The 25,890-nt window shown below is 40.6% G+C and overlaps 1 protein-coding gene and 1 pseudogene across 3 annotated transcripts in view; both read left to right on the top strand.

Moving 5' to 3' along the window:
• Window positions 1–2,876: 2,876 nt before the first annotated feature.
• On the top strand, window positions 2,877–4,477 carry LOC141497604 (alpha-enolase pseudogene; annotated as a pseudogene).
• Window positions 4,478–15,576: 11,099 nt separating this feature from the next.
• PGPEP1 (pyroglutamyl-peptidase I) overlaps window positions 15,577–25,890 on the top strand; it is a 32,467-nt gene continuing 22,153 nt past the window's right edge. For 2 of the 3 annotated variants that reach the window (XM_074204783.1, XM_074204782.1), the window contains exons 1-2: window positions 16,023–16,084; window positions 20,573–20,625. In XM_074204783.1, the coding sequence (XP_074060884.1) occupies window positions 16,042–16,084; window positions 20,573–20,625 (96 nt within the window). In that variant the 5' untranslated portion in view covers window positions 16,023–16,041. Of the gene's footprint in view, window positions 15,614–16,022; window positions 16,085–20,572; window positions 20,626–25,890 lie in introns of those variants that run through there. The other variant, XM_074204784.1, reaches the window with a different exon arrangement.

Below are 25,890 nucleotides of genomic sequence, written 5' to 3'. Positions count from 1 at the left end.
TTCCAAGTAAGCCCAGCAGTCCTTACAGCCTTGAATGTTAGGGAGATCTTATTTCACTGGAATTTTTTTAAATTTATTTTTGAATTTTATAATTTTCCCCCAATCTCACTTACCTCCCTTCCACCCCACCCCCACAGAAGGTAGTCTGATAGTCTTTACATTGTTTCCATGCTGTTCTTTGATCCAAATTGGATGTGTTGAGACAGATATCATATCCTTAAGGAAAAAATAAAATATGAGAAATAGCAAAGAGGTAGCAAAATTACATAATGTTGGGGTGGCTAGGTGGCATAGTAGATAAAACACTGGCCCTGGAGTCAGGAGTACCTGGGTTCAAATCCGGCCTCAGACACTTAATAATTACCTAGCTGTGTGGCCTTGGGCAAGCCACTTAACCCCATTTGCCTTGCAAAAACCTAAAAAAAATAAAATTCTAAAAAAAAATTACATAATTTTTTTTTAATTAGAGGTAATAGTCTTTGTTCAAACTCCACAATTCAATTCTTTCTCTGGATACAGATGGTATTCTCCAGCACAGATACCCCCAACTGATTGTTGCACTGGTAAAATGAGCAAGTCTATTAAGATTGATCATCACCCCCATGTTGCTGTTAGGGTGTACAATGTTCTGGTTCTGCTCATCTCACTCAGCATCAGTTCATGTAAATCCTGCCAGGCTTCTCTGAACTGCCATCCCTCCTGGTTTCTAATAGAACAATAGTGTTCCATAACATACATATACCACAATTTGTGCAGCCATTCCCCAATTGATGGACATCCAGTTTCCAGTTCTTTGCTACCACAAACAGAATGGCTATGAATATTTTTTGTACAAGTGATTTTTTTTTTGGTTTTTTTTGTTTTTTTTTTTAGTTTTTGCAAGGCAATGGGGTTAAGTGGCTTGCCCAAGGCCACACAGCTAGGTAATTATTAAGTGTCTGAGGCCGGATTTGAACTCAGGCACTCCTGACTCCAGGGCCAGTGCTCTATCCACTGTGCCACCTAGCTGCCCTATACAAGTGATGCTTTTACCCTTTCTCATGATCTCTTCAGGGTACAGACCCTGTAGAAGTATTGCTGGATAAAAGAGTATGCACGTTTTTATTGCCCTTTGGGTGTAATTCCAAATTGTTCTCCAGAAAGGTTGGATGAGTTCACGGCATCACCAATAGTGTATTAATGTCCCAGATTTCCCTCATCCCTTCCACCATTGATCATAGTCCTTTCTGGTCATATTGGCCAGTCTGAGAGGTGTGAAGTGGTTCCTCAGAGATGCTTTAATTTGCATTTCTCTAATCAGTAAAGATTTAGAGCAATATTTACTATGACTATGGATCACTTTGATATACCTCTGCATATCCCTTGACCATTTGTCAATTGGGGAATGGCTTATTTTTTTTATAAATTTGACTCAGTTCTTCATATATTTTAGAAATGAGTCCTTTGTCAAAAATACTAATTGTAAAAATTGTTTCCCAATTTACTACATTTCTTTTGACTTTGTTACAGTGGTTTTGTTTGTGCAAAAGTGTTTTAATTTAATGTAATCAAAATTATCTAGTTTGTTTTTAATGATGTTCTCCAGCTCTTTCTTGTCATAAACTGCTTCCCTTTCCACAGATCTGACAGGTAAATTACTGGAATTCTTAATGCAGAGATGCTGAATGAGGAATTCCTTCTTTAGGTAGGGGTTAAACTAGATGGATGGATGAGGGATAGATAAACGGATGTTCTCTGAGCATCTTTCCAGTTCTTGAGAGTCTTAGGGATTTCTGGAGTTATTTTAAAAACCTGCCTTTAACCCAGAGGATTTTATGAAGTGCTTTGCAAACTAAAAGACTCTGAATTGCCTGTTTTTATTGAACTGGTATCCCAGAAAAGAAACCTTTATTTTAATTGCCTTTTTCTGTGTAAGGTACTGTGTTGTGCCCTAGGGAAGAGGTGTGTCCTTGAAGTTGGAAGGGATCTTACTAGTCCCTTTTCAGATGAGGAAACTGAGGCTCAAAGTGGCTAAGTGACTTGCTGGTAATTAAGATGAGGTTCCTAGGTCTAACACAAATGTTCTGAAGGGGAAAGAGTACTAGATTTACAAGTTTGAGGGGCAGCTGTAGATATAGTGCTAGAATCATTGTGTTGAGTTCAAATTTGACATCATTCTAGCTGTATTACCCTGGACAAGTCACTTAACTCTGTCTTATTTTCCTCATCTGTTCAAAGTTTTCCTCATCTGGAGAAAGAAATGCAAAATCACTTTAGGAACTGCCAAAAAAATCCCAAAACAGGTCATAAAGAATCAGCCATCACTGAAAATGACTGAAGAACAACACCTTAAATTTGAATCCAGTTTTGCCCCCTATTAGCTGTGGGCCAAGTAATTTCAGTTTTGTGTGCTTCGTTTTCCTTATCTGTAAAATGAGCAAGTATAATTAGATGACTGCCTTTCCAATGCTCAGGTTTTGTCTAATGTTCAAATAACTATAAGATACTCTATGACAAATGGGGATAAGATTGAAGTATAAGGCAAAGTTCTTTATCTGACAGAAGGAAGGAAAAATAATGTCCCACATGGTCCAAGAACCTTTTGTCTGGAGGCTATGGAGATTCTTATCCTTTCCTTGCAAGTATGTAGGACAGCATGATTGTTGGAGATGATTTCTCAGAAATATGGTGGAAAGAGATCAAGAAAATGAAGATTATGTATAAGTTACTATATAGATTATTTCATTTTATAGATAAAAAAACTTAGACTTGATGAAGTGACTTCACTCAAGGTCACATGGGCTGTGAATGGCAACACCAGAATACAGGCTCATTCATTTGGTTTTTCAATCAAACACTTTACAGCTGAGTCAAGATTACAAAAGCCTCTCGGCCTCTCTCCTTTGAACCCCTCAGAGCCAGCCCCGACCAGAAATTCAGCATGTCGATTTTGAAGATCATTGCAAGAGAGATCTTTGACTCTCATGGAAACCCCACCGTTGAAGTTGATCTCTATACTTTAAAAGGTCTCTTCAGAGCTGCTGTGCCCAGTGGGGCTTCTACTGGCATCCATGAAGCCCTGGAGCTCTGAGACAATGATAAGACCCGATATATGGGGAAAGGTGTCTCAAAAACGGTTGAGCACATCAATAAAACTATTGTCCTGACCCTGATTAGCAAGAAACTGAATGTTGTGGAGCAGGAGAAGATTGACAAATTGATGATAGAGATGGATGGTTCTGAGAATAAATCTAAATTTGGAGCAAATGCTATATTGGGAGTGTCTCTGGCTGTTTGTAAGGCTGGGGCTGCAGAGAAAGGTTTCTCCTTGTTCCTCCATATTGCTGATCTTGCAGGCAATGAAGAAGTCATCCTGCCAGTTCCAGCCTTCAATGTGATCAGTGGTGGCTCCCATGCTGGCAACAAGCTAGCAATGCAAGAGTTCATGATCCTCCCTGTTGGAGCATTAAACTTCAAGGAGGCCATGCGCATTGGAGCTGAGGTCTACCACAACATGAAGAATGTGATTAAGAAGAAATATGGACAGGATGCCACCAGTGTAGGAGATGAAGGTGTCTTTGCTCCTAACATCCTGGAGAATAAAGAAGCTCTGGAGCTGCTGAAGGAAGCGATTGGCAAGGCTGGCTATACTGACAAGGTTGTAATTGGCATGGATGTTGCTGCTTCTGAATTCTTCCAGTCTGGGAAATATGACTTGGACTTCAAGTCTCCTGATGATCCCAGCAGATACATCTCACCTGCTGAGCTTGGGGACCTTTACAAGAGCTTTATCCGGGACTATCCAGTGGTGTCTATTGAAGATCCCTTTGACCAGGATGATTGGGAAGCTTGGAAGAATTTTACTGAAACTGCAGGCATCCAGGTTGTAGGGGATGATCTCACAGTGACCAATCCCAAGCACATTGAAAAGGCTGTGAATGAGAAAGCTTGCAATTGCCTCCTGCTCAAAGTGAACCAGATTGGCTCTGTGACGGAATCTCTCCAGGCGTGCAAGCTGGCCCAGTCCAATGGGTGGGGAGTAATGATTTCCCATCACTTTGGAGAGACTGAAGATACCTTCATTGCAGACCTGGTGGTGGGTCTCTGCACTGGGCAGATCAAGACTGGGGCACCCTGCCGATCTGAGCGTTTGGCCAAGTATAACTAAATTCTCAGAATTGAGGAAGAACTGGGCAGCAAGGCCAAATTTGCTGGAAGGAACTTCAGAAACCCTCTGGCCAAGTAAGCTCCATGACCATGAAGCCTCAGAGCTAGTAGGCTACAGTCACCTCAGTAGAAGTCCTCCAAAGAATGGGCAGCACCAAGTAGTAGACCAGTTTTGTTTTGGGGATGGGGACTCAGTGCTACATAACTCCACCCTGCTCTCTTCCACCTTTCTGTGTTCTCACTGCTTCTTCTGGTACCTGATCATTTGGTCCTTTTTTGGAAGACCTCATCTTGTGACTGGGTAGAATGATCTATTCTCACCCCCACCCCCAGTGTTGATATGCAGAGTCATATACTTGTGAAGCAGCCCCCCAACAAGCCCATGGGCCAGATCCTTTAGTGGCTTCTATGTGCAGAATAAAAGTATTCAGTAAAAAAAAAAAAGATTACAAAGAGGGATTTGCCTGAACTCTTCCCCAAATCCCATTAAATAAAATCTCAAAACAAATTTGAAAATGACAGAACCTACAAAAGGATAAGATAAAACAATTTTCCAGCCCAAGATTATTAATCAAGAAAGGTCTGTTGCAGGGTGGCTAGGTGGTGCAGTGGATAGAGCACCAGCCCTGGGGTCAGGAGTATCTGGGTTCAAATCCGACCTCAGACACTTAATAATTACCTAGCTGTGTGGCCTTGAGCAAGCCACTTAACCTTATTGCCTTGCAAAAAAAGAAGGAAAGAAAGGTCTGTTGCACAATTTGGGGGTTTTGGTGATGGAGAATACCATCTGATAAATACTAATAAAGAAATGCAAATTTAAAACAAAAAAGACAGATCAATGCTTCTTAAAAAAAAAAGTCTGTTACACCAGGATGAGAGTATTAGAGCAGTCCAATGCTGCCAGATAGGGACCAGCAAACCAAGAGTGGACCATGAGAGTGATTGAATCAGTAGTGGCAGTGGCTGTTTCTGGACCCCTCAGCCCACAGATGGTAAGGAATTAGTTTAAAAAGTGATAACAGAAATCGCTTTGCTGACACTAGGGGCAGGACTCTATTATATTGCCCATTCTTGGATCTGAGTTGCAGTCCCAGAGCAAGGAAGAGCACTAGCACATTGGAGCTTGCCAGCCACAGAGGAGTGGGAAAACTGGTCACAGTTCCAGGGTGGAAAAGAAGAGAGTAATAAACACACCTTTCCCTAGATTACATCACCATAGAAGAACCAAAAGCAGCTGCCCAAAAGATCTGAAACTTGGCTCAGTGCCTCCTTCATTCTAGAAGCAGAGCCCCACTTTAGTATAGTTAAAAGTCAAGCAATAGGCTGGAAATTAAGCAAACAGAAAAAGATCCTGACTATAGAAAATTACTGTGGTGAGAAGTAAAATGAAAATAAGACAGTAAAAACTATCCAGAGCCTCAAAATATAAATTGGCCCCAGGAAGAACTCAGAAATGATTTTAAAAATGGATATAAGGATAATTGGGAAAAGAAATGTGATGAATGATGCAAGAAAATGAGAAGTCAACAGCTTGGTAAAGACACTAAATACTGAAAAAAACACCTTAAAATAACAATAGGTCAAATGATTTAAAAAAGCACAAAAATTCAAGAATGCCTTGAAAAGTAGAAATGGTGAAATAGGGAAAAGGTACAAAAAAATCCACTGAAGAAAAAATTAAAAATTAAAATTGGGCAAGTGGAAGCAAATGATTTTGAGATATCAAGAAACAAGATCAAAAGAATGAAAAGATATCCAGGAGAGATAAGAATTACTGGACCAAGGGGCAGGTAGGTGGCACAGTGGATAAAGCACCGGCCCTGGAGTCAGGAGTACCTGGGTTCAAATCCCGTCTCAGATACTTAATAATTACCTAGCTGTGTGGCCTTGGGCAAGCCACTTAACCCCGTTTGCCTTGCAAAAACCTAAAAAAAAAAATTACTGGACCATCTGAAAACTGTGATCAAAAGAGCCTAAACATCTTTCAAGAAATTATCAGGGAAAGCCAGCAATACCACTACTGGGTCTATACCCTGAAGAGATAAAGAAAAAGGGTAAAAACATTACTTGTACAAAAATATTTATAGCAGCCCTGTTTGTGGTGGCAAAGAATTGGAAATCCAGTAAATGTCCTTCAATTGGGGAATGGCTTAGCAAACTGTGGTATATGTATGTCATGAAACACTATTGTTCTATTAGAAACCAGGAGGGACGGGATTTCAGGGAAACCTGGAGGGATTTGCATGAACTGATGCTGAGTGAGATGAGCAGAACCAGAAAAACACCGTACACCCTAACAGCAACATGGGAGTGATGTTCAACCTTGAAGGACTTGCTCATTCCATCAGGGCAACAATCGGGAACAATTTGGGGCTGTCTGCAAAGGAGAGTGCCATCTGTATCCAGATAAGGAGCTGTGGAGTGTGAACAAAATGCAAGGACTATTCCTTTTAATTTAGAAAAAAAAAACCAGATAGCTTATTGTCTGATCTTGTTACCTCTTAGACTTCTCTTTAAGGATATGATTTCTCTCTCATCACACCCAGTTTGGATCAATGTACAACATGGAAACAAAGTAAAGACTGACAGAGTGCTCTCTGTTGGGGGGAGGGGGGAGGGAAGCAAGATTGGGGGAAAATGTAAAACTCAAATAATATCTTTAATAAAAATAAATTTAAATTAAAAAAAAAGAAATTATCAGGGAAGCTAAGTGGCACAGTGGATGGAGCATTAGCCCTGGAGTCAGAAGGACTTGAGTTCAAATCTGACCTTAGACACTTAACAATTGCTTAGCTACATGACCTTGGCCAAGTCACTTAACCTCATTACCTTAAATAAAAAATTTTTTAAAACTGTCCTAACATTCTAGAACCAGAGGATAAAATAGAAATTGAAAGATTCCATGATTATTTTCTGTGATCCCCAAATGAAAACTCTCAGGAATACAACCAAATTCAGAGCTCCCAGGTTTAAGGAGAAAATATTGTAAGCAGCCAAAAAGAATTCAGATATCATGGATCCACAGTCAGGATGACACAAGATTTAACAGCTTCTACATTAAAAGATCAAAGGGGGGCAGCTAGGTGGTGCAGTGGATAGAGCACTGGCCCTGGGGTCAGGGCCTGAGTTCAAATCCAGTTCAAATCGTACACTTAATAATTACCTAGCTGTGTGGCCTTGGGCAAGCCACTTAACCCCATTGCCTTGCAAAAAAAAAAAATCAGAGGGCTTGGAATATGATATTCCAGAGGGCAAAAGAGCTAAGATTACAACCAATAATCATCTACCCAACAAAAGTGAGTATAATTCTCAAGGGAAGGAAATAGTCAATGAAATTGAGGCTTTCAAGCATTCCTAATAAAAAGACGAAGGTGAATAGAAAATTTGACTTTGAAATGCAAGATTCCAAAGAAGCATAAAAAGGTAAACAGGAAAGAAAAAAAAACATAAGGGACAAGGTTGAATTGTTTATATTCATACATGGAAAAAGACTTGTAATTCTTAGAAACTTATTAATATGAGTTAAATATGCTGGACTGACTGATTTTTTTAAAAGGGTGAGAAAAGAATGCACTGGCAGAAAGGGAAAGGGAAAATGGGGTAAATTAAAATTTAACAAAATAATTTCAAAAATGATTTTTTTTGTGGAGAAGGGGACTTGTGAATCTTACTGTCATTAGAATTGACTCAAAGAGGTTAAGCAAAAATATAGTAGGGTGTAGAAAATTATATAGGAAATGAGAGGAAGGTGGGGAGAACGTAAGGATGGAGGGGAAATAAAGACTTCATTTCTCAAATATAAAGAACTAAGTCAAATTTATAGCAATGAGAGCAATTCCTTTATCAATGATCTCAGGTTTCTCGAAACACTTTTTTTCATTTTTAGTCTGATAATTTTTCCTTATATTCATATAATTTGTTCAGCCATTTCCCAATTGATGGCATTCTCTTGGTTTCCATTTCTTTGCCACCACAGAAAGAGATGCTATATATTTTTTTATATAACAATATTTTCCTCTTTGATTTCTTTGGGATGTAAACCTAGTTGTTGGGTCAAAGGATATGGACAGTTGAGTATTTTCAGAGGATGTTTAATAGAATAACTGTACCAAACTACCAGACTGTGACCTGGGAAAGACCTAGATTTAAAAAGCCAGGGTCTCCATTGTATCGAGGACCATCTTCAGTTGTCCTAATCCACATCTGACCACTAAACCTGATGGCTCCAGAAGAGGTGTAAGGCTGGTGATTTTGCACAACACACTTTTATTTAATCCAACTCACATGTCATGGTATCACTTCCCTGATTTAATGGACAACAAAGGACAACAAAATCAAAGCTATAGTAATCTAAAAAAAATGCTCTAAACCACTACTAATTAGAGAAATTAGAGAAATGCAAATTAAAACAATTCTGAGGAGCCACTTCATACCTATCAGATTGGCTAATAATGAAAGAAAAGAAAAATGACATGTTGGAGGTAATGTGGGAAAATTAAATGACTAATGCATGTTGGTGAAGTTGTATACTGATTCACGGGAAAGCAATTTAGAACTGCCAAAAGGGCTATAAAACCATGCATATCCTTTGACCAAGCAGTACCACTACCAGAGATGTATCCCAAAGATATAAAGGGAAAGGATCTCTTTCTAAAAAAACATAGTACCTCTTTTAGTGGTGGCAAAGAATTGAAAACTGAGGGAATATCCTATCAATTGGGGAATGACTGAACAAGTTGGCTGTATGTGATTATGGTAGAATATTATTATGCTATAAGAAATGATAAACAATGCTCTCAGAAAAACCTGGCAAGATTTATACACAAACTGAATTAAAGTGAAATCAGCAGAACCAGGAGAACATTGTAGCAATCTTATATGTCGATCTACTGTGAATAATTTAGCTATTCAGAAAGGTGTTGTCCATCTTCAGAGAAAGAACTGGTGGAACCTAAATGCAGATTGAGATACCCTTTCTCTATTTTTCTTGGAGGGTTGTTTGAGGGGGTGATCTATGTTTTCTTTCACAGCATGACTCCCATGGAAATGTGTTTTGTATGACTATATATGTATATCTTATGTCATATTGCTTTTCTTCTAAATGGGGGAAGGGGATAGAGAGAATTAGGAAGTTTGAAACATGTTAAAATTGCTTTTACATGTAATTGGGAAAAAATATTAAAATTTTTAAAAGTGATAGGAAAAAATATAACTCACCATTTCCCAGGAATAATGAAGTAGAGGGATATATTTTCTAGGAAATCTAGATCTGAATCCTGGCTTGGCCATTTATCTGTATGACTAACCTAGCCAACATGTTCTAGTTATCTCTAAAATGAGGAGGTTGGACTAAATTCTTTCTAGCTCTCATGATCCACAACATCATAGGCTGTTAGTGATCTAGGATCAGTAAAAATCTTATAAAGCTGAAAATAAAATTTTAGAGGAAATTTCATCTTTACGTGATTAAACAATTTTACAACAAATATGTCTTGATTTCTCATAGTGGTAATTTGTCAGAGGCACAATTTCATTATGCAAAATTAGTGGTTTTTAAGCCAACCTTAGAAACACATCTCTATCTCCCCACCCCACACCCAAGCAGTCAAAAATTCCACATCCCCAGCTGGGCACTTTAATTCAAAATTTGAGTGGTCAGGGGCGGCTAGGTGGTGCAGTGGATAGAGCGCCGGCCCCGGAGTCAGGAGGACCTGAGTTCAAATTTGACCTCAGACACTTAATAATTACCTAGCTGTGTGGCCTTGGGCAAGCCACTTAACCCCATTTGCCTTGCAAAAAAAAAAACCTAAAAAAACATTTTGAGTGGTCAGATGAGAACAGCTTTAAGAGGGGATGACTTTTTCACTTGCCCAGCTTCTCTAGATAAAACATATACAAACTAGACCAAGTGGTTCAGTGGAAAGGGCACTAAGGATAGGATGTTGAAAGACCTTGTTTCTTGTTCTCATTTAATAGCTGCATGACCTTGGCCAAGTTGTGACTTATCCAGCCCCCATTTCCCCTCTATAAAAATGATAAAATCCTTATATTTCCTACCATACACTGTTATTGTGAGAAAAATGTCATCTCAAGTAAAATAGAAATGAGAATTTTTATTACAATTTCTACTATCAAAGAAGACCATGATCTCAGGGAGGTGTATGGGTCAGACCTGGATGCAGTGGCAGAACTTGACTTTGTAAGCTAAATGTTTTTTAGCTGTTTTGGTTTGCATGGATTAAAAAAAACAGGTTTGCATGGATTAAAAAAAACCAGATTTGCATGGACAAAAAAACAGGTTTGCATCCACAGAAAAGGTTCATCGGCAGCATCTGAAATACAAATTGGATATACCTCAGCCTTTTTCTGGAAAGTACATGCTATAGCCTAACACTATTTCTGGTTTAAAACAGCAGGGTTTAGGGTGGCTAGGTGGCACAGTGGATAGAGCACTGGCCCTGGAGTCAGGGACCTGAGTTCAAATCCAACCTCAGACACTTAATAATTACCTGGCTGTGTGACCTTGGGCAAGCCATTTAACTCCATTTGCCTTGCAAAAACTAAAAAAAAAAAAAAAAAAAAAGACAGCAAGGTTTGAACCTTAGTCTACTTTTATTTCTCAGAATGAGAATATTATACTGTTTCAGTTCTGAGAATATTCAGATATACAGATATTTCCTATCACTTCCTACCTCCTTTAATCAGCACACCATTAGGCCAATGGGCAGGAGGACAGTTCCCAGAGAACAATCTATGCTTTTGAATCATTTTGTGCTCTCATTCCCAAGGTCAAGTCTAAGCCTGCTTTCCTTTTTCCCCATTTACATGTAGAACAGCAAGACAGATCAACATAAGCAACTTATTCACCATTCAGTGTTCCTGAATTTGCACAAACCAGACACTAGGGTTCCATCAAGTACAAGTAAATAAGACTACTCAGCAGAATAAGAATGAACTCTGTACAAAGCTCATATCTAGATAAGTATTAATCAGGTAGGCCAATAATTAGCCAACAAACTTTTAAAAACAAGAGTCCAACTTGACTCAAAATGATGTGTCATCACTTAAGTTCTAGGGTTTGGACCTTCCCTGAAAGGGAATCTAGGATTGTTTCAGAATCTGTAGCTCCTTATTCCCCAGCCCCCTTGGAAAGAATGCATTATAAAGAGACAAACCATATGTTTACTTCAGGTCCCTACTCAAGGCAAAAACAAAACCCTTAAGGGCAGGACAGGCATTTAGCCCAGAAAAGTTGGAATCCGGGCCAAAGTCTTATCAAAGCAATAAATCACTCTGATGATCTTTTCAGAACTAAGGCAGAAGACCACACTGATCCTTCCACTTAGGACTGGATTTGAGGCAGCAAAAGATAATGGCCTTTTTTGTGGTTTTTCATCTGTATTTAGGTGAAGGCAGAACCTCTAGAAATATACAGCTGCCTACACAATTTTTCATTAAACTTTCTTCCAAAAAAATTTCAAGGAACATGATTGTGCAGTCAATGCAACCTCTCAAGCTGAGATGTAATAGAGTATTTTTCTGATGCTTGTGCTAATTTTGACAACACCAAGAAAACAAAGGTTCTCCACCAGCCAGCAGCACACCATTTGTAGAACCAGTGACTACAGCAAATGGAGAAATTTTGAATGCTGTGAATAAGTTCATTTACCTTGGCAGTATACTTTCCAAGGATGTTCTCATAGTTGATGAGGTTGATGCATTCATTGCCAGAACTACTCAGTGTTTGAGAGACTTTGCAAAGAAGTTTGGGAGAGAAGAGATAATTAGACTGCCTGCCAATTTGAAGACTTACAGAGTTTTTGTGTTGACCTTATGATATGCCTGTGAAATTTGGAAAATCTACCAGCACCCATGTCAAGAAACTGAATTGCTTCCATTTAATTGCTTTAGGAAGATTCTGAAGATCTCTTAACAGGCTAATCCAGTCACTGAGGTCCTTTCTCAAACTAAACTACCAAGCATTCAAACTGTACTGCAGAAAGTGCAACTCCTTTGGGCTGGCTACATTGTTTGAAAGTCAAAGGTACATTTATGGAGAACTCACATAAGTCAAGCACTCACAGGGAGGTCAGATGAAGTGATACAAGGATACTAAGCTGAAAATCTCTGTAATCCTTTGTATCACATGGGAGATACTAGCAAAGAACTACCCAGCATGGCGTGTCTACATCAAAGAAAGGCCTGTGCTCTAGAAACCATGCAGAATTAGTATCACCAAAAGCAATGAAATGCACAAATTTAGATATCTCCCCCAAATGTTTATTGTGCTTTACTTATGCCCAACCAGTAACAGAGCTTTCTGAGCACAACTCGGTCTGCTCCGTCACAGTAGAATACACTGTACCTTACTCTGACATATGTTATTTTGGTCCTCTTTGAGAATGAAGGCCAACCACCAACAAACCAATTTCAAGGAATAAAAGAGGCTGCATTGTATAATGAAAAGAGGTGCTCTAGGAAAAGGAGACCTTCTGCTATATGACTTTATGGAAATGCCTTCTCCCAAATGGGCTTCAGAAGTTGGATTAAATTTATGCTCTTCCACATTCTACAGTCATTTCCTCCACTAACATTCCATATTCTATGATCTCTGATCATTCTAGCTCTCAATATACTTTGGTTCCCAGGATTTCTTTTAGGTCCATTAAAGTATAGTAGAAGTCAAAAGATTCAGGACTCTAGACTGTCACTTCAAGACTGGCCTTCCTAAACCCCTGCTATATCTCTCTGTAGCCTGACCCTACCTTACAAGAAAGAGATAAAGGGAGGCCCCCTTCTTGGAGACCAAAGTGTGATAGAGAAAATGAATATATCTAGTGATGTATTAGTTTGTCTTTGTCCCTAGAGCCTCAAACTGTGTGCTTAATAGGTACTTGGGGCTTTTTGGGGAGAGTTAGTAACTAAGAAGGAATTTACCCATGGTCACAAAGCTGGCATAGGACAGAGGCTAGACTTGACTTTTTAGCTTCCCTGTCTACATTTTAGGTGGAGGAAATACTAAGATAAAAATGGAAATTCATCTCAGCCTTCAAAAAGCTTCCATTATCAGGGAAGAGACCAAGCATTCAGTAAGTGCCTTCTATATACCAGACACTGTACTGAACACTTTACAGATTATCTCTTTTGATCCTTTATTTTTGAGGGCTAATCAGTAAATGGTAAAACAATTAAAAAATCAGAAAATAAAAATAATGCACAAAAATACAAAATTGGGGTGAGAGGGTGAAATGGCAACTCATTCAGACAACAAGCAAGCTCAAGGAAATTTCACTATCCAATATAACTCCAGCAAATCATTTTTTTCCTTCCTGAGCTGCAGAAGTAGTAAAATGGAAGTGGTAGCCACTACAGGACTTCCCGATTGGGACTATTGTATGGGATGTCAGTGAAAACTCTTTGATAACTACAAAGATTTTTTAAGGTGTTGGTGTCAACTCTGGTGAGCTTTGTGAGTGGGGTGGGACAATGTAAACCAGAGGATTCTGGGTGAGTGAGATAGGAAAAGGAAGAACTGCTCCAGAGGCCTCAGCTCTGCTTGACTCCTCACTGATGCTCTCTGTACTAAATGTAGCTGATTGTCTCCACCTCCCCACTATGGGTTTAGTAGTTTCAGTCATTCTTCCCCTTCCTTTTCCTCAGTTCTGCCCTGGTGGCTCTAATCTGAGAAGGAAGCTTGCATTGTCATCAGAGAGTTGCTGAGCCTCTTAGGTCCAGATCCTTACCATTTCTGGTCCAAAGACTGAATAAAATTGATTAGAAGGCAATGTCTGCCAGCCTCTGGTTTCCTTATAATACTGCCAGAACTATCTTTCTAATGCCTTTGATGGTTTTATATTGTTATTTAGTTATTTTAGTCTTGTAGTACTCTTTATGACCTCTTTTTGGGGTTTTTTTTAATCCAAGATGCTGGATTGGTTTGCCATTTCCTTCTCTAGCTTATTTTACAGATAAGGAAACTGAGATAATGTTAAATAACTTTCCCAGAGTCACACAGCATCTAAGGCTGGATTGAAATCAGATCTTCCTGAATCCAATTAAGGAGCTCTCAACCCAAAATCCAAACTGTTTAGTCTGGCATTCAAACCAAAACAAGATTAAGTGACTAACCCAAGGTCACACAGCTAGTAAGAGTCAAGTATCTGAGGCCAAATTCCAACTCCCATCCTCCTGACTTCAAGGCCAGTGCTCTGTGCCACCTCACTGCCCATGTCATGCCTTTGACCTCTAAAAGAACCTTCCTGCCTCATCCTGTTGAACTGCCCAGATTAAAGACCAACTTCCTCCTATGAAATTTTTCTTGGTAGAAAAAAATTAATATGGAAGCATATTTAAAGTCCTATTAAAACTGAAAAATACTAAATAATATTCTGAGACAATTGTACATACACAACTTTATTTTTTATTTACTTTTTATTATACATACACAACTTTGACCAGATTGTTCACTGCCATGGGGAGGAGGGGAGGGAAGAGATGCAGTAGAGAAATGGAGAACTCATAAACTTGCAAATGAATGAATGTTGAAAACTACCTTGCATATAATTGGAAACAAATATATTAAAAATCACAAAAAAAAATTTAAATACTGTTCTGAAAGGAGGGCTAGGTGTTGAAGTGAATAAAGTGCAAACTTTGAGTCAGAAAGATTCATCTTCCTGAGTTCAACACTGATCTCAGATACTGTGTGTGGGGCCCTGGGCAAGTCACTTAAGCCTGTTTGAGCAAAATGAACTGAAGAAGGAAACGGCAAACCACTCCAGTATCTTCGTTAAGAAAACCTCAAATGGGGTCACAAAGAGTTGAACAAGTAACAATGTTCCATAAAGTAACCTCTCTCTTTCGGACTGTCACAAAGTATCCACTTTAGTCTCCAACCAGACTGTGTATATAAGACAGTGTAAAGGGGGCAGTTAGGCGGCTCCGGGGAGAGAGCACCGGCCCTGGAGGCAGGAGGACCTGAGTCCAAATGCGACCTCAGACACTTAATAATTCCCTAGCTGTGTGATCTTGGGCGAATCACTTAAGCCCACTGCCTTGCAAAAATGAATACATAAGATGGTGTAAAAGAGCCCCTGGATTTCTTTTCTTCTCTGACTCAATGATTCCCATCTCTATAAAACGAGGGGAACCGGCTGGAGGATCAATAGCAGCCCTTCCAGCTCTGAGTTTGATGCTCCTTGAGGGCAGGCCGGTTTCGCAGGTCAGCGTGGTCCACAGAACCAAGGCCAGGCCCCGCACCAGGGTAAAAGTAGTTTGATTCATAATAAACATCTGTTGAACGGACCTGAACCGAATCGTAGGTCAAGTGCTAAGAAGTCGCGTGATGTGGAACTAGCCCTGCCCCCCAAGGGCCCTCCTTTACCTCCTCCTCGGTGTAGCGGGAGCATGGCAGAACCCTCCCCTCCGGAGTGGAAAGGAACCCTAGATTAGGGGGAAGAGTCCCCAAGTGAGTGTCTAGCCTCTACTTGCTACCTGGGCAACCTGGGTGGGGGGAAGAAGCTTCAGTTTCCCCCCTGTACCAGGAAGGGGTGAGGGCGCAGCCCGAGAGGTAACCGCACAGCCTTAAGGGAGAGGGGTGGACGAAAGCGAAAAGACCCCGCACCCCGCGGGAGAGAGGAGGAGGAGGAGTGGGGGGCTGAAGTAAGGGACGAGAACGCGCACGCCTGGTTCTCTGGCTGGAGGGCGTGCACGCCTGCGTCCGTTCCGGGTTGGGGAAGGGAGAGGAGGAGGAGGGCGGGCCGCAGGGGGCGGGGCGGGGCGGGGCGGGGCGGGTGGGTTTAGACTAGACCGCAGCGGAGCTCCCGCAGCTGCCGGCTCGCTGTCGGAGGTGGTGGAGTTGCGGGGGGGGGTGGGGGGGTCGGCCGGCCGGGACCCATGTCTGCGATGGAGCAGCCGAGGAAGGCGGTGGTGGTGACGGGTAAGCGGGGGTCCGGCGGGAGAAGGGGCAGCCTCGGGGCCACCTGCCCGCTCTCCCGATCGCTCCCCCTGGGGCTTGAAGTTGATTCGGGTCTGTCCTTCCCCTGCCATCAGCTTGCACTGCCTTCCGAGAGGAGGGCGCTGCTTCTCAGCACTTGCGGGGACCGGCTCCCGCACCCTCGCCTCTCCGACCCCAGCGCCCCGCTAGCATCAGATCGTAGGCAAAGGGTCCCAAGCAACTCCCCCGCTTCCCTCGGGGGCAGCCCCTGAGTGACAGAATGGAGCGGTCGGTAGGGGGAGGGGGGTGGCCAGCCTTGGGAAGGAGTGACCGACTCTTGCCCCGCCGCTGTGGACTTCACCGAAAGTCGCCTCTCCCCACCCCCACGGCCCCCAGAGTACAAAAGGAGAGGTTGATTTGTGGGGAAGAAGGCGTCTCGTTGACAAATGAACCCTCTCGGGAATTGTTTAGTGTGGCCGTCTCCACTGCCCAAGTTGAGATTTGCGTTTGAGATAAGGCGGCTGGGGAGGGGGAAAGGACGTGTTGCTCTAGGTGCTAGCCGGCTGATCAGGGGACCGCGTGGGAGGGGCTGGGAACTCTTCCGTCCACTAACTTGGCGGTGCCGGGAGGGGAGGGCACCAGTGCCAGAGCTTCTGCCAGCCTCAGCCATGGGAGAGGGAGAGCGCTGAAGCACCTGGCCAAATGGCTTCTCCCTCGTCGTTGCCCCTGAGCCCATGGGAGGAAGGGCAAGGCTGGCAAGTCGGGGCTGACCCATTTGGCACTCCCCCTTTTTACTTTTTGCCTCTAGCTTACTCTCTCATCTAAAGTGAAATGGGGCCCTCTCAAGATAAAAGCAGTTTGTGGGTTATTTTGGCTGTTAAGACAGATGCATGAGTTTGGTTTCTTTTGGGGGGTTGGAGGAGGGGTTCTTTTTCATTTGCTCTTTTCCTTGGATAAATCTGATCACTAGGGGAAAGAAGGGAAAAAGGAAGGGGCAATGTTTTCAAGGTTTTTGTAGCTGGCAAAATGCTAATTATTTTATGTCTCCTTATGTTTGTCCCTAATCTCTTTTCTCTGGTTATCTTATTATGTCATTTTGCTATCTCTTATACTTTATTTTTCTTCCTTAAGGATATGATTTCTCTCATCACATTCAACTGAGATCAATGTATACCATGGAACCAATGTAAAGACTAACAGACTGCCTTCTGTGGGAGCTGGGGGGGGAGAAAGCAAGATTAGGGGAAAAATTGTAAAACTCAAAATAAATAAACTCTTTCCTAATCTCTTTTCTCCCCCATGAGATGATTCTGAGCTGTTTAATCTGATGGCATTGACAAAGACCATGCTGTGCAAGTTCAAAGGGTGAGGGTTTTCAAAAGTTCTACTCATTAAAGGAGATGAAGCTTTGGCCATCCTCAAACACCTTCTGGTTTTCTGGTGCTGCTCACATATTTTAAATGGACCTCCAGCTGTAATACTAATCCACCACATCTGTAGCAAACCACTTCCCTCACAACCTCATGAGGAGGTTGGTAGTAAAATTATTATTTACAAACCAATAAAAACAGCCTCAGAGATAGGAAGTCAAAAAACAAGACTCAAATCTGCTTCTTTTAAGTCTTCCTCCTTGCTCATTGCCTTTCTGTAAAGAATGTCACTATTCTGCCAATGAAAGAAATGCCAATTCAACAGTAAGGGAATGTCAGTATGTTAGGCTTTTCTATAATTATCCAAAAATTCAAAGTTTCTTTTCTTTTCTTGAGTTTTGAGGGGATGGCCCAAACCATTTTTCTTCTTGTAACTATGGATCTTTTTCTTGTTCGTTGTCTTCTAGTATTTTGTGTGAAAGATGAATTGGTTTGCCTAAAATGAAATGAAATTAGTGTAGAGTAGCTGCCAGCCTTTTTTTTTAAACTGCCAATCTTAAGGGAGTGCCCCAGGGAACAGGTGTCTATTTTGATCCTTCATAAGACACTCTATAACAGAGACAGTGGCTAGAGGACCAGTCTCTTATCAAGAGAAAGTGGGGAAGCCTGAGACTCAAGCCTTGCCTATTGCCCTTAATAGATAGTGTAGCAGTAGATTTGTCATTTAACTGTTCAGTACCACCAAGGTAGTTCTTTAAAAGAAAAGCCTAAATTACAGAAGTATTGAGAAAGATGACAAAGTTGCATTATTAGGTATTTTCCATACCTCTAGTCCCACCAAAATGGATAAAATCACAGATCCAGACCAAAGTATAAATGTTCCCTGATCTGAAAATAATGATTCTCTCCAGGAATTTTAGTTTAGATTTTAGTTTTTTCGGGTCTAATGGCAGGGTAATGAAATGCTGGAGTTTCCTGGGTATGAATCACAGCTGCCCCTCCCTGTGACCTTGGGAAAGTCACTTAGCTCTTTGGCTTAGTGTCTTCATCTGTGTGATAAGAGAATTGGACTAGATTATCTTTAGATTTGACTCTAAATCCTGTTACCTCAAATGCATCCACTGTTCCTAGGAGGCACTACTTTTTTTCCTATTTGAAGTATGGGGATATCATGTCCTACATGATGCCAGGGGCTGACTTGTTTTACTTAAATGCATTTCTTGGTTACAAGAGAGGGTTCTAGCTGTATCAAGGACAGATGGTACCAAGAGAATTTCAAAAATCAATTGACCTTTTTAAAAATTCCTATGATATGGGGGCAGCTAGGTGGTACAGTGGACAGAGAACTGGCCTTGGAGTCAGGAGTACCTGAGTTCAAATCTGGCCTCAGACACTGAATAATTACCTAGCTGTGTGGCCTTGGGCAAGTCACTTAACCCCATTGCCTTGCAAAAACCAAAAAAAAAATTCCTATGAGAGATTAAAGCCTCTTGACTCATCACATTCTATAGCAATAGGCCTCTACCTACTCCTATGTTGATAAGATGACTATTTTCCTCGGGGCTTAGAATATTTTCAGATATCTGCATAGTTGTTCTATATTCACAAGTTACTTTGAATACTTTAGTCTGCCAGATTTTGGATATATCTAAGTAATGCATTCTTGTTGATATCAACAAGAAAGATGGTCAGAATTGGAAAGTTCCTTCTCTTTGGTTAGTCATCAAAAGAAAAAGAACATAATATGGACTCCTGTTTTTACCACATGGCTGTAGCTTCTGGGAAAAGCATCCTGTCTACTTTTTTCTTGCTTTCAAGTTTGTCAGAGTATCAGCTGTTGTTTTCCTTGTTGCTCCTATGAGCCCTCTGCACTGCCTTTTTTGACTTTTTTGAAGCATGGTTCTATGGAAAGAATATTGGAGAGGTGGGTAGGTGGTGCAATGGATAGAGTACTGGCCTTGGAGTCAGGAGTACCTGAGTTCAAATGTGGCCTCAGACAATTAATAATTACCTAGCCGTGTGGCCTTGGGCAAGCCACTTAACCCCATTGCCTTGCAAAAACTAAATTAAATTAAATTAAATTAAAAAAAGAATATTGACTAGGGAGCCCCAGAGAGATGCTCAGTAGTTTTATCTCTGCTACTTATTAGATAAGCGACCTTGGGCAGCTAGCATCCCCCTCTCTAAAATTCAATTTCTTCCTTTGTAAAATCAGAATATTATCCCCTTGCATTACATTCCTCAGAAGGACTATTGGATGGAATGAAATAATTTGTGTAATAATCCATTAAGAATCATACTCTTGATTGTGTTGTTGTTTTGTGGATTTGTTGTGGAGACACAGACTCATTGAGCTGATGAGGTAGGAAGCAGAACTCCTAAGAACAAAAATGCTTGCTTTTATGACAGCAACTGACTTCTTTGCTACTTTGGTGAAAAAGTGTTCCAATGCAATTTCATGATCCTTAGAATATATACTTAGAAAACTTCATGGTGCTTTTTCATTTGCTCTTTTCCTTGGATAAATCTGATCACTGGGGAACTGTTAATAGGAGAGTCATAATTAGGATTGGAAGGGATCAAAAAAAAAAGGATTGGAAGGGATCTTAGTGGTCATCAAGTGCTACCTCTTCATTTTGCAGATGAGGAAACTAAGGCTCAGGAAGAGGAAGGACAAAGTTCCATAAATACAGAGCCAAAACTGATAGTTCACATTTCTACAGCACTCAAGGTTTACAAATCATTCTCCCCACAATCACCCTATGAGATAAGAAACAACAGTGTTATTCTTCTTATTTTATTGATAAGGAATCAGAGGACCTGTGGTTATCCAACTATAGGCAGGATTTGAACCCAGGTGACTGATCTGAGTCTTCAACTCATTCTACTACTCCTGCCTTAATATTCTGTTCTTGTTATGATTCAGTTTTCCAAAACCCTCTTCTGTTGTTCTGCTCTTTCATGCCTTCTCTTTTGATAGGCATGCATTGAGCCTTGGAAAAGGATCTGCTAAGGTATTCCCTGGAGCTCTATAAGGTAGACCAAGATATATAGTACACTGCATCCTGTTGATTGTGTGGGACTGATGCATTCTTAAGATACGCTCCTTCTTTCCTTGCAGGATTTGGCCCATTTGGAGAACATACAGTTAATGCCAGCTGGATCGCTGTTCAGGTAATAGTATACTTTCTAATACCTATGCAAATATTTTCTCTTCAACCTGAAAATATTATGTAATAAAGAAAGACACTCCCTGGCTATCAGTGTCCACCATGAAATAATAAAGAAGCTTGGAACAGATTATAATCCTATACATGAGTTTATAATTTTCCTTATTTGATCTTGACCGGAATCTATGGACATTTATTATGGATTTTGTTGCTTGGAAGTTAGCCCATGTTCTACATGTAGGAAGCTGTGCCACCCAGGGCAAGAATCAGTGGGTTCAGGAGGTTAATATTCTTAACTGGCACATTCACAACCAGAAACAGGCAGAGTTCAATCCTTGGAACTGACTTCTTCCACAGGACAACCATTGGTGAAAGATTTTTTGGTATCATTATCTCCATAAGGATGGTTTCCCCAAACCAGTTTTGTATTTTAACTAATTTACCAGAAAGGTAGGCTTAATAATAACAATATTAATGATACATAATGGAGGTAGTCTGGGAGAGTGGATTGACAACCCAGCCTCAGAGCCTAGAAGAGCTGTGTTCAAGTCCTATCTTGAATACATAGTGTCTCCTGTGTTCCTGGGAAGTTCCTTAATCTCCCAGTACTCTCATCAGAGGGTGTCCAATGAGTGTCTAAATTAGATAATTGGGAAATACTTTGCAAATGACTTAAAAATACAAAAGAACAAAGATAATACTAATATTTGATCTTCTAAATCAGTATTTAGTTGCCTTTAATGGTCCCATTTCTGTTTGAGTTTGACCCCATTGATCCAGGCAACCCTTTAAGACTGGAAGTTGCAGAGAAGATGTTGACTTGCATTGGGAAAGAACTTTCCTCATCTGAGGGTTCTTTTTGACAGTGAAAGCACAGATCTGTTTGGTTACTAGTCCCCTATTAATAAAAAAAAGTAGACGACTTTATTTTGAATAAAATTCTTTCATTTCCATTATCTCTAGAACATAGGGAACTAATTAAGAAAGTTTATCTACCACTCATTCTCCCTTCCTCAATTAGCCCATGCTATCTGGGATAAATATGTAGTTGTATCTTTATTTTCACAAATAAAATCTTAAGGGAGAACTTTCTGTTCCTTCAATGGAATTTGAGCCTATCTTTCCATTATATGACCAAAGTTTTTTATGAAGATGTACCCTAACTTTGTTCAATTTAAATTCAGATGAAATATGGTGAAACCAAGTCCAGTCATTCCACAGTCATTCTCTATTCTCAGTGATATTTTATACCTCTGATCAAGGATGTTGGGGGGGGTGCTAAGCAACCTTCTAAGATTCCAAGTTTAGCCCAACTTGGGGAGATGAAAAATCATTGAAATGTGGAAGGTCACACCCCAGCGTAGTTGGCTCAAAACAGCTGCAGACTGGCTGCTGCTCAACTGAGATTTAGTCTAACTGTCCTTAGCCCAAGGTCAACCTAGGCAGTCAACTTCCATTTCAGGGTAAGACAAGGTGTTAAGCAGGATGGCATGAAAGAAGACAATACTAAACTTGGGTTGAGAGAGAAAATGTTGTTATTTAAGTCATATCCATTAAGATTTCTGCAAAAAAATAGCATTATTATTCCAAACTTCATCAGGGATTCCCATTCTTTCACCTCTCATGGAAAGACCTTAACTATGGAGAGATCTCAGAATTTGCAATTGATTCAAAAATCAAAGTTGCACCTCCCATTTCCAACCTCAACATTGGTTTTTGTAACCATCTTTGGACTATGGCCTTCCAGCGGCCGTCTTTCCTCCAGGCTCAGGTAAGGAGTGTCTCAAATTCCGAAATCTAAAATGTTCAAACAGCGTGGAAGAGATCTGCCTTTCCTAGCTAGGTTCCCGTCCCAAGAGCCCTAGACAAAAAGGAACAGCATGCTTCTAAGCACGTGCACGCCCGGCATTGTGAGAGCTTCAGACAGGGGACTCACGGAGCTGCTTGGACACAAAGACATGTGTCTGAGTTTCTGAATCCCAGACGGTGTGATCTGCATCTTAATAGAAGAAAAATCAATTAAACAATCTTTGAAAACCCTTGCTAGCTTTGGGGCTAAGCTAGTTCTGGTTTATTGCATCTTTTATTATCCTGCAACCAGAGGCTAAAATTCTCCTTCCCACCCCCATCTCTCTAGCCCTCCCCTTTCTAAGTTTTCCTTGCAATGTTTAAGTTTATGAAACACAAATGATCTACACATTAGCCAAATGGTTTATTTCAAAACAAATAAGTTCTCTCCAAAAATATTCTGATATTTCATATTTTCTTTCTGCTTTGCAAAGTCACTTTGATAAACAACCATAGATATCTTCCGCACCTGCTCTGGCCAATGCATTTCATACTTTTGACCATGATGGAAGTGACTCCTATGTTTATGTGACAATAGTCCTTGTTAACATAGGGATTTACAAAGCACTTCTTTATGAGAGTCCACTGTAGTATCATCCCCATTTTATAGAGGAGAAGATTGAGGTCCACAAATATTAAATGACTTGACCAAGGTCATACAGCAGAACTCAAACCCAGCCCCAATAACTTCCAATCCTTTGCTCATTCTCTACCAGTTGCACATCATTTTGCTTTTTGGAAGGCATTTTTATAACCCCTATTATTTCTTTTAATCACAACAGCTCTTTTGGGATCAATGTTGTCAATAAAATTCCCAGTTCATAGACAATAAAACTCTCAGAAAATAAGTAACTTGCCTACATCAGCATGGCTAGTTAAAGCAGAGCAGGTACTCTGATAGGGGTTCCAAGTTTAATGTTTAATGGTAAGATTCCTACTTGTCTGTCTCAAACTACTCTTCAGAAGCACAGGCTATTCTGTGGGGAAGAAATCCCTTTTAGCCATCAATGTGTGTTTAGTTTTGGGGGAGTTTTTTCCTGAGTGTTCAGCTAAGATGTGGAGTGAGCTTGTGCCGGATCTATGTGTGGAGTGATGTGTGGCACAAAAACCAACTCTTTCCCACGGGCCACATTTGGCTGTTGGATGTTGGGGGCACTGAGGGGTGACCCTCTTGTTTTCAGGGTGACGGCCCTCTCTTTTCTGTTTGGCTCTTGAAGCTGCTGCATTATTCATGCAGACAATTTCCTGTTTACACCAGGTCTGATGGTTCCCCAGGATGGTGGGTGGGTATGTATATGATGCTTTAAGATGTATAATTCATCGTAGACTCAGGTGTGTCCTGTGGACTGTGAAGCTAATTGTATCATGTGGCCAACCTCTTGATGTGTTTCTACTTGAGCCGGATGATGAGAAGATGGGTCAGAGGGCATTTTGACATTACCAGGGACAATTGCTGTCAGGGTGTCTAGACAGACCTGATAAGGATATTAAAGGCTAACAAAGAGGCCCATTGTCGAGGGGTCAGGGAATCGGTCAAACATGTTCGTTTTTCTATATTTGTCAGGTATACAAGGCAGTAGACAATAAGTTGTCTGGGGGCCAGAGAACTCCTTTTCACTCCTGAATAGCAGTGCGTGTGCACACTGTTTGGTAAAATGTTATTTTGATTTTGAATTAGGAAAATTGCACTTTATTGAATCCGCTGAGAGAATGGTGATATTCATTCTTAATTAGATCTCAGCAGAAGTATAAAAGCAAGGGGCATTGCTGCCTACTCAGGTTTTTCTTTTAAAGTGGAATTTTAAAATCAAAAGATGTTAGAATAAAAAAGAAAAGAGACCTTAGAATATATTAGTCCAACTCCCTCCTTCTGCAGACAGGGTAACTGTTTCACCCCAGGGTCACACAGTGGGTTAGGAGCAGAGCCAAGTGTTAGGATTCATTCAAGTTTGGTTTAACTCCAAGGATAATCATCCTCTACTATCTTGAAGAAAATGGAGAGAATCCCCCAAAGCCACCTGTATATTTTGCCTACATCAGCTTCTTTTTCAACATTCAGATTCTATTTATAGGATAGTCTAGTAATGCATCAAATTTAAAATCTCCCCTTAGAAAACCATAGGAGGGGAGTGAAAGTAAATCTGTATTGGGGAGATGAGCTAGACTGTCACTTAAGAGTCTATTTCTAATAGTGGGTCTTGATGTGTTACAGATACTAATCAATAAAACAAGCCTTTACTATCAGAGGACTCAGTCCCAGAGCACCAGCTAGTCATTAATCATGACTGTTGGTCAGATACCAGTTCCATATAAGATTTCTCTAGTCAATTATGAGTCTTTTTGCTTTATCAAATTTTGTTTTAAGGAGAAAAAATTAACATAAATACATAAATGAAACTATATACTACTCCAAAAAAAAAAAACTTGGACAAATGGATGTTTTTCTTTAAACTGTGTACCTTAACTCTTGACTGGAAAGTACCAAGTTTTCTGATTGGACAACCATTTATTAAAGACCTACATAAAGCCAGATTTTATTTAACATTAGGTCCATTCATTTAAGGTTATTTCTATTTATATAGTTAAGAGTCATGTGTATGTTGTTTTCTATACTTATGAGGTTTTTTTTTTTGGCAAGGCAAGGAGTTAAATGATTTGTCCAAGGCCACACAGCTAGGTAATTATTAAGTGTCTGAGGCCAAATTTGAACTCAGGTCCTCCTGACTCCAGGGCCAGTGCACTCTTCACTGCACCATCTAGGTGCCCTAATACTTATTTTTATATTAGCTTCAAACATGAATGTATAGAACCAGAGAATCATAGAGTTGAAGGGACCTCCAAGGTCAAGTTACTCTAGTCCTCTCCCTAAAGCATGATTTCCCTCTATAACTTCCTTAGCGAGTGATCATATTGCTTCTGTTTGCTGACCTTAGTCCACCATAAATTATATAACTGAGTACACAATTGTATCGCCTGCTCACACTTGTGAGAAGGCAAAAACTATATAGATTGTCAGTACTCAAAGAAAATTTGGCATATGAAAGTTTCACCAAAGGGGGATTATTCACATTACAGAAGCACAGACTTTCAGGTGGACTAGACTTAGAGGCCTCTCTAGCTCTGCTCTAAGTCCTCAGAAAAGATCAGAACTGTCCAATCCTCCTCTCTTCGGTGCTGATGGACAGAGAGCTTTTTCTTGCAAACCAAAACCTACTTCTACAGTTTCTACATATTGCTCTGGGTTCTTCCTTCTAGAAGCACCATGAGTCTGACTCTGATCTGTCCTCCTTATCACAGTCCTAGAAATACTTGAAGCTAGCTATTTTGGGATTCCTCCACCACTCCAACCATCTTCATCTTCTTCAGACTAAACATTCCCAGTTCCTTTAACTGATGCTCATATGGTGTGTAGGGTGGGGTT

The sequence above is a fragment of the Macrotis lagotis genome, chromosome X (genome assembly GCF_037893015.1).
Source record: "Macrotis lagotis isolate mMagLag1 chromosome X, bilby.v1.9.chrom.fasta, whole genome shotgun sequence".
Taxonomy (NCBI): Eukaryota; Metazoa; Chordata; class Mammalia; order Peramelemorphia; family Peramelidae; genus Macrotis; species Macrotis lagotis.
This window is presented reverse-complemented; position numbering and strand designations above follow the sequence as displayed.